Genomic DNA, 11,573 nt, shown 5'->3' on the forward strand with positions numbered 1-11,573 from the left:
ATGCTTATGTCTTCATAGTTTGCCCCATTCTGAGAGGTTTATTCATATACATCTTCATCAGATCTTCTTGTTAGCACTATTCCAACTTCATTCCCTCTAAGTCCCTGACCATCAATCAAAATCATTGGCTACTTCCTGTAAACTGATATCAATTCGTATTTCTGGTCATCTCTCTTTCCAGGCAGAAAAGAAAACCAGATTTATGGCTCAAAATTCTACCCACTGGGTGGATTACTTTTCTCTATTGTCCTTCAAGGCTACTCCTGAGTGGGGCTGTAATGCTGTGTCACTTTACCCTGTCTGGTGCCAGAGTATCTTGTGGAACTATCTGTAAACCAGTTTCCAGTTTTTTCTTCTTCAGTAAACTGGCCTTGGAGAAATTCCTGTGAGGCCATTGATTTGTGTTGAAGAAAGTGATAGTGCAGTAGAGTAAGATGTGTGGAAGTCTGAGCCACTTGCTCATGCCACTAATTTGGGCTTTTAGGACTGTTTTGAGCCTGATATTCTATATACCACCTCTTAATGATGAGGTGCTACTCCACTCACCTACATTTGTGGCTTGGTGGATCAGAGAACACCTAGTTCATATGAACAGCTCAGATCACACTGTTACTTTGTATCCCATGGCCAGGAATTCAGTCTCTTTGGGGGCCCAGTAGCAGCCAGGAGCTGTTGCTCAAAAGGATAAGAGTTATCTTCAGGGGGCCAGCCCCCATGGCGTAGTGGTTAAGTGCGTGCACTCCGCTGCTGGCAGCCCGGGGTTCGGATCCCGGGCGCGGACTGACACGCTGCTTGTCAGGCCATGCTGTGGTGGTGTCCCATATAAAGTGGAGGAAGACGGGCACGGATGTTAGCCCAGGGCCAGTCTTCCTCAGCAAAAAGAGGAGGATTGGCATGGATGTTAGCTCAGGGCTGACCTTCCTCACAAAAAAAAAAAAAGTTGTCTTCAGAAGAGGACACGGCTTTGCTTTAAATTCTTGGGGACTGGCACTATGATTCTCCTACTGGGGCCTCAGAGGCTTTATGGCATCCCATATGCCACAAACTCTTCAAATCTCATTGGATCTTTTGGTTCAGAAGGTCTGAGAACTGGGTGAGGGTACCTCTTCATTGTAATGATTCAAATCACCAGACTTAGGGTTTTTCATATTATACTGAATAGGTAATATTTTAGTAAGATGCCCATTCATTTCAGATCTAGAGATAACATGGTCATTTAGCCACTGCCAAAGATCTCTGCAGATTAAAGTATTCTGATTTCTGCTCAACCATGTGACCTCTACCACTTCAGAATCCCATCATCCCCACTGAAATAGGAGAGCCCATTCCAATGATGGCATCTCCTAGTGTCATTCCCAGGCTGCAGAGGACAGCAACTAAAAGCTTTATGAGGAGGCTGGTGCTCCCTTTATCAATGCGTTTTGCAAGAGGTCTTGGTAAAGGGAATGTACCCTGGTCCCTCCTCAAGTACTTTGTTTGTGGGTCTAGGGTAAGAGGGTCATATAAAATGAATCCATTTTAATATTCTTTTTTCTCTGAAGCTTTGGAGCCCACCATTTACATTATACCAGGGATATCCTGGGGTCTGAATTTTATTGAATGTAGTCTATCATTAATGTAGGTTTCAGTCAATCAACCAAAAAAACTGTTAGAAGCCCTCTCAGCTGCTCAAGATAACACGCTGAATCTAAAATTTCTGGTAAGTGCACCCATATGAATATATTCAAAATGATCCTGCAATATGTTCTATCCTTTTCAGTAGGATGGAACATATTGCTGGATCCATGTCATAAGAATCCATTGTCACCCTAAGAATCCATTATCATACATATTCTCAAGGCTTCTATCAATAAAAAATAGAAAATCTTTAAAGTTTATTTTAGTGTGAACATTATAATCTCCTGAATTGTACCTTGTGCTATTACCCTGGGGTATTCTGGGATTAGACCCAAATTAAGAGTCTAGAGGTATTGAAGGATGGTGGGTGAGCATCTTAAAGAGAATTAGCATTACTTACAAGACAATTGACTCAGGTGAGGTCATTATAGGGTTTCAACTAAGGGAAAGCTAGTCTCCTTAGGGGAAGAAGGGCTGCTTATGTTGGCAAGAAATGTTAACAGAGATTTAGGGGTTCAAGGTTCTAAGATTTGTCCAAATCCACTGTATTTTCCCATTTTAAGTATCAGAGTGCTACTCATTCCCAAGTCAAGGCCCTAACTTGTCTTGGTCAAGTCAAGGTACATTAAGAGATCTGGAAAAATTGTGGATTTACAATTTACTTTGTAATTATGCAATCCACAGAATCAGATTTTTGTTCTGATATTGTTTCATCAGTTTTGAGAGATAAAAGATTTTCTGTTTGTTTAACCTTGACTTGAGTGAGGAATATAATGCCTAAGTCTGTCATTTTCTTCCTATAAGCTTCCCACTGAAATCAGTAATAGTAGTTAGTAAATGATCTTGTAGTCTTCATTCTCACCATAAAGGTCAATTGCAGTAGTATTTTGGTATTCCAAAGCCTAGTTTTCAATAGACATTTTATTTCAGATAATGACTTGATAGTTTTAAGCATCTGTTTTATTATTGCACACCATGAATGATCAGATTCCCCATTTTCCATTGACAAGGATATCATCAATACATTCAAACTCCATCAGATCAGATATCCAATCCCAGACTTCCACATTTGAGGATCTGTTTCCTAGAGCCACTCCTGATATAAAATGCTGTAGCAGTTACTGTTCACAGAGGAGATAAAAAATTAGTCTAGGTATTTCAGCCTAGAGGAATTTAACACAGAAAATAAGTGATAAAATTGTTGGAAGGGTTGGAGCGCAAAATAAAAGGCGGGAGGGCAGGTAATATTACCCTCTTTATGGAAGCCTCTATACTTCCTATAGAGAGACACTCATTCCATACTTGTGTGACCTTATGTTTTAAGAACAGCTGTTGTAAGAGACTGCAAACATCAGCTAGTGCCACCACAGGAGTCTGTTTCTGCCACTGCAGTGCTAGTCTGCCACTGCTACCAGATCCAGAAGGAGACAATTTCTTCTTTATTCCTTTTTCTTCTAGTCTCTCACATGATTCTTACATTGGCAGAATCTAAAATGGAACAATGCTGGTAAGGGAGCCTGGGAAATAAGGTTTCCAGGCTTTCAGCCCCTGTGATGTGGGGAGAACTTAGAAGGATTGAGATGGAGCTGAGAACCAACACAAAGTATCTGATACATCTTGACTTTGCAAAGTGAGAAAAGAGTACTTGTGGAAAGGGAGGAGAGAAATAAGTTCTTGAGAAGATCAATTTTAGGAACTGGTATGTAGGAATTAAGGATCTGAGTATAGAATTTCTAAAACTGTGTATATTACCCTGGAAATTTTTTCGGGTGGTTACCTACCACAGTTTGAAGACCATTGATCTAGTCCCTCATACTGCCAGGGAACACCCACCCTCCAGCCAGCTTCCTCAGGGCACGCTTGACCTCCTTGTTTCTCAGGCTGTAGATGATGGGGTTCAACATGGGGGTCACAACACAAAAGAGCACAGAGACCAGGATGTCGATGTCCAGGTTGTAGCCTTCTCTGGGTCTGTCATAGTTGATGTTGGCCATTCCATAAAAGACCACCACCACAGTGAGGTGGGATGCACAGGTAGAGAAGGCTTTGCTCTTGCCCTGAGCAGAGGGAATCCTAAGGATGGCAGAGATAATAAGTGTGTAGGATACTGCAGTAAACAGACAGGGGCTCAGGCCAATGGTGGCACTGGCCACATGGAGCATAGACTCATTGAGAGAGATGTCTGAGCAGGACAGCTTTAGGAGCAATGGGATGTCACACAGATAGTGACTGATCTGGTTGGACCCACACAGAGTGAGTGTGGCTGCCAGCACTGTGTGTGACACAGAATTCACCAGACCACACAGCCAGGACCCAGTCACCAAAAAAACACACACCTTTAAACTCATGAGGACTGGATATTGAAGAGGGTGGCAAATGGCTATGTAGTGGTCATAAGCCATAGCAGCCAATAAGACACATTCAATGCCAGCACATGTCACGAGGAAATAGATCTGGGAAAGGTAGCCCTCGTATGAGATGGTCTTCTTCTCCCGGAGGAAGTTCACCAGAATGACCAGGATGGTGGTGGACATGTAGCAGATGTCCAAGAAACTCAAGTTGCTGAAGAAATAATACATCGGAGTATGGAGGGCAGGACTGACCCTAGTGGCTGTTATTATGAGCATGTTCCCCAGGAGAGCTGTCAGGTAAATGACCAGGAAGATCAGGAAGAACAAGCCCTGTAGTTTGGGGTGGTTGGAAAATCCTAAGAAGATGAATTCAGTGACGTCTGTTTGATTGTTCATTTCAAATGGTGTCATAGCTACAAAACAATGAGAAAAAAGAAGCCATAATGAGAAGGTGTGAAAAGCATCCCAAATTGGCATGTAAACCTTCAGGGCTTGTCAAATATGTCAACTAATGTTGGATATAGAACAGCCTGGACTGTGGAGGGAGGCGTACAGGAGTGTCTTCAGAGAGACCATAACATCTCACTTAACAGATCTAGCCAGCTCAGGCCCAGGGACCTTCCATGGATTTTTGCATGGCTGCTGGTGCATGAGAATAAATGGAGATTTGGTCAAAACCTACAACAGGCTGCTAACCAGTGTGTTAAAGTAAGCTGATTTCTCACTGGCTTTGCAAAATCTCCCTCCTAACATTTATACTTTACTGTGTTAAATTCTTTTTTGTAAATATATTATATTTTTAAGCAATTTAATCTCTCTTTTGATTGAACATTTAGATTGCTTCTGTTCCTTTTGCTATTATAAACACTAGAATGAAAAATTTCATACATAAATATTGTGAACTTCTCTCATTTCCTCAGAATAAAGTTTTATTGGTCTGTTTCTAAGTAAATTGATCTCATTTTTCTCAATCGGAATATTTATCTTTTAGGATTTATAAGATATAAGAAATTTTAACTAATCATATACTCTTAAGTATTTTTCATCATTAAGGTAAACTTTAGTAATCCAAAATTTAACCTCAGTCAAATGTTACATGTTTTCTGAAAAGACAATTAATACAAGTACAATTTTTCTATTAAGTTTCCATTCAAATCTCTGAACCACTGTTGTGAACTGAAATTTCCAGTTCTTTTTCATCTGGGAGGCAAGATATAGTAGAAAGAGTTGGCTCTTGAGCCATATATAGATGTGGATTGTAATCCTATATCTGTTGCTTACTAGATGTAGACAGTGGATAAATTAGTAGATCTCTATTCCTTAGTTTTCTCATTGTATTCTGATATTAATAGTGCCTATTTCATGGTTGTTGGAAAACGTAATATGAGATAATATAAGTCATGTGCCTGGCACATGTACTCAATGCCCATTGTCAGGTTATAAAGTCCCCTTATACCCCTACTTTACCGATAGTTTCCATCGTGAGTGGAAATTGAATTTGTCAAATGATATTTTTGCCTCTATTCAAATGATATATGTATTTTCTTATTTAGTCTGTTAATTTGGTAAATTATATTGATAGACTTTTTGAGTGTTGAAGTAGCCTTGCATTCCTGGGGTCAACCTCAACTGATTTTGATATATCATCCTTTTTATATATTGCTGGATTCAATTTGCTAATATTTTTTTGAGGATTTTTGCATCTATATCCATAAGGAATGATATTGGTCTATAGTTTTCTTATCTTATAATGTCTTTTTCTAGTTTTGTTATCAATTATCAGAGTAATGCTGACCTTATAAAACATGTTGGGAAGTTTCTCTCCTTTTAAATTTCTAGGAGAGATTGTGTAGAATTGCCATTATTTTTTCCTTTAAAGCCTGATAAAATTCAATAGTGAAACCATATCTACCTGGATTTTTGTTTTTTGAAAGGTTTTAAACTACAAATTTCATTTCTTTAACATACATGGAACTATTCATGTTATCTATGTCTTCCTGAGTAAGTTTTGATACTTTTTGGTATCTTTCAAGAAAGTGGTGTATTTCATTCATCTTGTTGAGTTTACAAGCATAGAGTTGTTCATAGTATTCCATAATTATCCTTTTAATGTGTCGTCAGTATTGATGTCTCCTCTTTAATTCTTGATATTGACAATTTGTGCCTTCTATCTTTTTTCCTTGGTCAGTCTAGCTAGAGGTTTATCAATTTGATTGTTCTTTTTAAAGAACTAGTTTTTAGTTTATTGATTTTCCCTATTTTCAATTTTATTGATTTCTTCTCAATCTATTTCCTTGCTTTTGTTTGCTTCGTGTTTAATATACTTTTATTTTTCTACTTTCTTAAGGTGGAAACTTAGGTTATGATTTTAGATATAAGCTTTTCTAATATAAGCATTAAATGGTGTAAATTTCCTTGTATCATAATCCTTTTCCCTGAAGAACTTTCATTAACATTTCTATTAGAGTACGTCTGCTAGCAATGTACTCCCTCAGTTTTTGTTTGTCTGAAAAAATGTATTTCTCTTAGTATTCGAAGGATATCTTCTGGGTTGACAGTTTTTTTTTTTTTTAGCACTTTAAAGATGCCACACCACTGTCTCCTTGCTTGCATAGTTTCTGATGAGACGACTGCTGTAATTCTTATTTGTGGGGCTCTGTCAGATTGGTTTTTATTCCTCTAGCTGCCTTCGTGATTTTCTTTTTGTCTTTACAGCCCTTTAAATACAATATGCCTAAGGTTTTGTTTTGTTTTGTATTAACGCTGCTTAGTGGTCTCTAAACTTTTGGATCTGTCATAAATTTTGAAAAATTTTCAGCCATTATTTCTTCAAATATTTCTTTTGCTCTGTTCATTCTGTCTCTTTCATCTAAGATTCTAGTTATGTGTGTATTAGTTTGGTGTTATGACATAGCTCTTGGATGCTCTGTTCTTTTTTCTTTTCTCCTTGTGTTTTGAATTGGGTAATTTCTATTGACCTATCTTCAAGTTCACCAATTCTTTCTTCAGCTGTGTCAAGTCTACTGATGGTCCTGTTAAAGGCATTCTTCATCTTTTCTTACAGTTCCATCTCTTTGCTGAAATTAACTGTCTGATCTTGTATATTGATTGCCTTTTCTATTAAAACCTTTAACCTATTAATCATTGTTATTTTAAATTTCTTGTCTGATGGTTTTAATATCTCTCTCACATCTGAGTCTGATTCTGATGTTTGTATTGTCTCTTCAGAATGTATTTTTCCTTATCTTTTTTGTATGCCTCATAAATTGAAAGCTATACGTATCATATAGGATAGTAAATACTGAAGTAAACATTTTTTTGCTTGGAAAGGAGCATGCCTTTACTTCTACTATACCTTTAGTATGAGGGTTAATCTAGTGAGCAGTTGGACTGAGTTTGAATCGTTGTTCCTGTGGTCACCCTGAGTGCACCACAGGCTTCAAATTACTCTAGTGATACTTTGTCTTTAGGGTACAGGCTAGTGTGCCCACATTTCTGCTCCATGCTTGACTTTGGGTTTTTCATTTTCCTTGTTCTCTAGAGATAAATTGTTTCTTCGCAATCTTCTAGCTGTATTCCACTGTTATTTTTGCTCAATGCATGTTAGTGGGCTGGTGGTGAATAGGGAAAAGGTATTCTCTGATGCACTGGTTAAGCCTTAGTGTTAGGTACTGTGAACCTGGGTCTTGGGGGTCTAGCTCTCACAAGTGATCCTGCCCCTCCTCCAGCTGTAGTGCTTGGCCTAGCAAATATTCCTGCTCCCCACCCCCAAGGAGTAGAACTTTTTTGCCCCTGTTCCCTTCCTGAGCTGTAATGGGTTAGTGCCCTAAGGTGACAGTTTTTATTGTTCTTGCCGTTGCATATTGCAGCATCTGTTGTATAGTAAAAATATAGGAACTGTGTCTCAGAGGAGTTTTGGCAGTTGCTGCTGCTCATTTTCCCTATTATTTGCCCACCACCTCAGCCTGGCCCTAAACAACAACATTAGGGAAGCTTTCTCAGAATACTTCATGGTCTTCCTTGTGAGCATCTGGTAGAGTTCATCGAGAAAAAGCAAGAAGGTGCAAACCTTCTTGTGTCTATGGCCCTCAGGGACATCACACTCTCATACTAGCCTATGCTTAGCAATCTGCTAAATATTTTAAACTGGGTCCTCTTATCATCTTATAAGGCATCTAGTGGCTGCTGCCCCAGTTAAAAAAGTCATGGGTTCTGTGGTTGCCTATCTCTCCCCAGATTTTGTTTTAGTTCTTTGCCTTGCAACCTTAATTCCCTAATGGGTTCAAGAAAAGTCACTAATTTGCATTTTATCCTGCTTTTTGTTGTTGGTGTAATGATAGGAGCAATATTCTTTCCAGCTCTTTAAATCTCCAAGCTGAAATTTGAAGTCTATATAACCACTTTTGAAAACTATTTTGCACTTTCTAATAAAGTTGAACATGTGGTTACTCTATGACCCAACAATACTACTCCTAGGCGTAGTCTCAAGAAAATGGATGCATAGGTCACAAAAAAAATGTGTATGAGGATGTTCAAAACAGATTTTTCATAATAGCTCAAACAAACAGTATGCCTGTTAACAGGAGAATGGATAACAAATAGTGGTATATCATATATTGGAATGCTATACAGTTATTTTAAAAAAAACACAAATTACTGATACATGTAATAACATTAATGAATCTAAAAAACATTTTGTTGAGTAAAAGAAGCCAGACACAAAAGAATATATACTGTATATTTCCTTTAAATGAAGTCCAAAAATAGGAAAAAATAAACAATGGTAATCAAATGAGAATACAGGTTTCCCCCACTATCCGAAAGTTTACTTTATGCCACTCCACTTTTATAAAAGACCTACATTAGTCCTGGTTTTGCTAACTGAAAAAAACCTGAAGAGGATTTTCGCTTTTATGGAAAAAGCTGAAAAGTGAAAACAGCATTCAGTGTTTGTTTTGCAGTGAGCCCTCAGGCAGCACATACCCCAAGCAGTGAGAGGCGCCACCACCAAGCTCCTTCCCTGGGAGCTACACTCAGCATCTCAGCATCAAGCCACTATAGGGTGGAACTGTGTCTGTGAGCATCTGTGCTTTGTCTTGATTTATTTTGGTAGGTTATTTTTTGGGTCTGGGAATCCTCAAAAATTTTTTCCATGCAAATTAATGGTAATCGCTTCTTCATTTACATCATTTCAGCTTAGGAAAGGTTTTATAAGAATGCTTTCCTTTTGGAAAGCAGGGGAAACCAGTGGTTACTTCTGTGGTTTGGGGGTGGTATTACATGGAAAGGACCATGAAAGAATTTTCTGAGAGTGATGTAAATGTCCTATATAGTTGATTTTGGTGGTTTATATATATTTCAAAATTTATCAACTTGTACACTTAAGATCTGTGCATTTTACTGAATGTGAATTATAATTCAATTTTTAAGATAAGATAAAGAAAGAAATAAAAGTAGGAGGCATTTTTCAATGCAATTTTCATCTCAAGATTGGTCAGAACCAGATCTAAATATTTTTTAGGTCACTAAGACTTAAGTATTTTTTTTTCCATTTTTGCATCTTTCTACTACTCTACCACAATTGATAGTTCGGTACATATCACCTTTTATAAATCATATCAATTCACTTTCTTGACAATATTTTTATTTGGAAGAATGAACATGATTGGTGGTCACATGGGCCCTGAACCACAGATGCAGAGCCATGCTCACAAAGGATGTAAGTGTATTTGTGCGCGTGTGCATATTTTATTGGGAGAGGGAAGCGTGTCTGAGAACACTGTCTTGTAGGTAATGGGATGGCAGGTTAGCATCCCAGGCAACATTGGTGGCAGAAGTCTCAAGTAAAATAGACAGCATTGGGTCTATCCAGCCAAGGGAAAGCAAGCTCAGAGGACTTGTGTTGTCCTAAAAGCTGCAAGAGAAAAGACCCAGAGGTCTCAGGGACATTAGTGAACTTCTTTGAGAGCTGAATTGCTACTAGGGGAAGGAAGGCTGTTGGATTCTGAGTTCTGCTAGAAGCCCCCTCACCTACAGCTGTATCCCCTGTCTCTAATGATTACTGCTATGTGGCAAGGAGTGGATGGGGCAATCCCAGCTGGTTGCTGCCAAGTTCTAGCAGATTAATTCTGAGGAGACTGGTGACTTTTACTTCAAAGACAACCTCATTAGCTACCCTAGAGGAGGTGGTAAGGCATTGGCTGCCTCTGGGGCACAGTCTAGGCTATGTGAAGCTGTGTCAGGCCTGCCTTTCTGTCCTTGAAGACAAAAATAACTTAGCGTTCCTGCAACAGGAGCCTCAGAAAATATCCTCCTCCTCCCTCCCTCCCATGGGCCAGCAGATGGAAACCAGGCTTTGGTGTAAGAATGGGCAGGAATGATTGCAGAAGATCAATGGCCCACAGACCACATTCTAGATAGGGCAGACTGGAAAAAGGGGACATATGGAGGGTAATAGCCCGGGTTTTAGAAAATCACTAGCTTTGAGAAACTGATAAAAATCTATAGATCCAGAAAACGCACATATATCCATGCACAGAATCTTTATGCAATTACAAATTGTGAAACTCATCCCCAGAGTCCCTTATAGGCCATGTACTTTAGATTAAAACACCTTTGTTTAGTCCAAGAGAGTAGTCTGGGAACTAAAACCAGAACAAAATGACACATTGTGTAGCTAAAGATACAGAGTTTTAGAGCTTGGATAAAGTGCCTGAAGCAATAGTTCACAGAGAAGGCGCCATGCTTGGGGCACTTTGAAGTTGATGGATGGTGAGGACATCGAATCAGCTTGGGCAGGCTGGGATCATTAACTAAAACAGGAAATAAATGAGGTGCAGCAGGTATGCGGAGAGGAGATAGTGGATTAGATTTGAGTAATGTTGAGTGTTAGGCACCTGTGGGATATCCATGTAGAAATGCTTAATAGGCAGTTGAAAATAAAGGATTTGTCTTCAGAAGACAGGTTGGAACTGCAGATGGGGGTTTGGGAGTCATTGTCTTGAAGGTGTTTGTTGAAGCCATGGGTGTTCATGAAATCAACCAAATAGAATAGACTATTGGTAGGGTAAGGCAGGACTCTGTGATCTTCAATGTTTACAAGGAGTGTGGTGGAAACGTATCCAGGAAAGATTCTAAAATACTCACCACCCTATCTAGGTTAGCTGTAGGCATTCCTTCCCCTAAGTCTTATTAGCATTGATTTTGGAATTGAGTTGGGAATCTGTGGGTACTCTTAGAAAGTTCTTATGTTATTAAGTGTATTTTATTCTCTTTTCTCTATCAACTACATAGATGAACTTTAAGTCATTCAAAAATCAGTGACATATATATATATATATATATTAACTCCTGATATCAAAAAAGTAGATATGAAAATCTCTTTTATAGATAGATTTCTTGATGTATTTATAGAAAGAAATGAATTCCTCATGGAAGATAGTTCCATAAGAGTTTACTCTGGAAAACTGATGCACAGTTTGTGGGTATCCAAATTGTAAAACTGAATTTTCAATGTTCAAGGATTTAAAATAATACGGTTTTGAAGTTGCATACACTGCTTTTATTGTAAAGATTTTGAAATGTGACTTCTAATTATCTGAAGTC

At 38.6% G+C, this 11,573-nt stretch overlaps 1 protein-coding gene across 1 annotated transcript; it reads right to left on the bottom strand.

Annotated features, from left to right (window-relative positions):
• Positions 1-3,419: 3,419 nt before the first annotated feature.
• On the bottom strand, positions 3,420-4,379 carry LOC101401545 (olfactory receptor 5V1-like). The gene has a single exon (XM_004421093.2). It carries the CDS (start codon positions 4,377-4,379, stop codon positions 3,420-3,422), a length of 960 nt encoding a protein of 319 aa, XP_004421150.2.
• Positions 4,380-11,573: the final 7,194 nt, after the last annotated feature.

Source organism: Ceratotherium simum, chromosome 2 (genome assembly GCF_057802395.1).
Source record: "Ceratotherium simum simum isolate JZ-2026a chromosome 2, ASM5780239v1, whole genome shotgun sequence".
Lineage (NCBI taxonomy): Eukaryota > Metazoa > Chordata > Mammalia > Perissodactyla > Rhinocerotidae > Ceratotherium > Ceratotherium simum.

What these genes read in the sequence shown, in the direction of transcription:
- LOC101401545 (XM_004421093.2), bottom strand. Translation starts at nt 4,379, where the DNA reads ATGACACCATTTGAAATGAACAATCAAACAGACGTCACTGAATTCATC.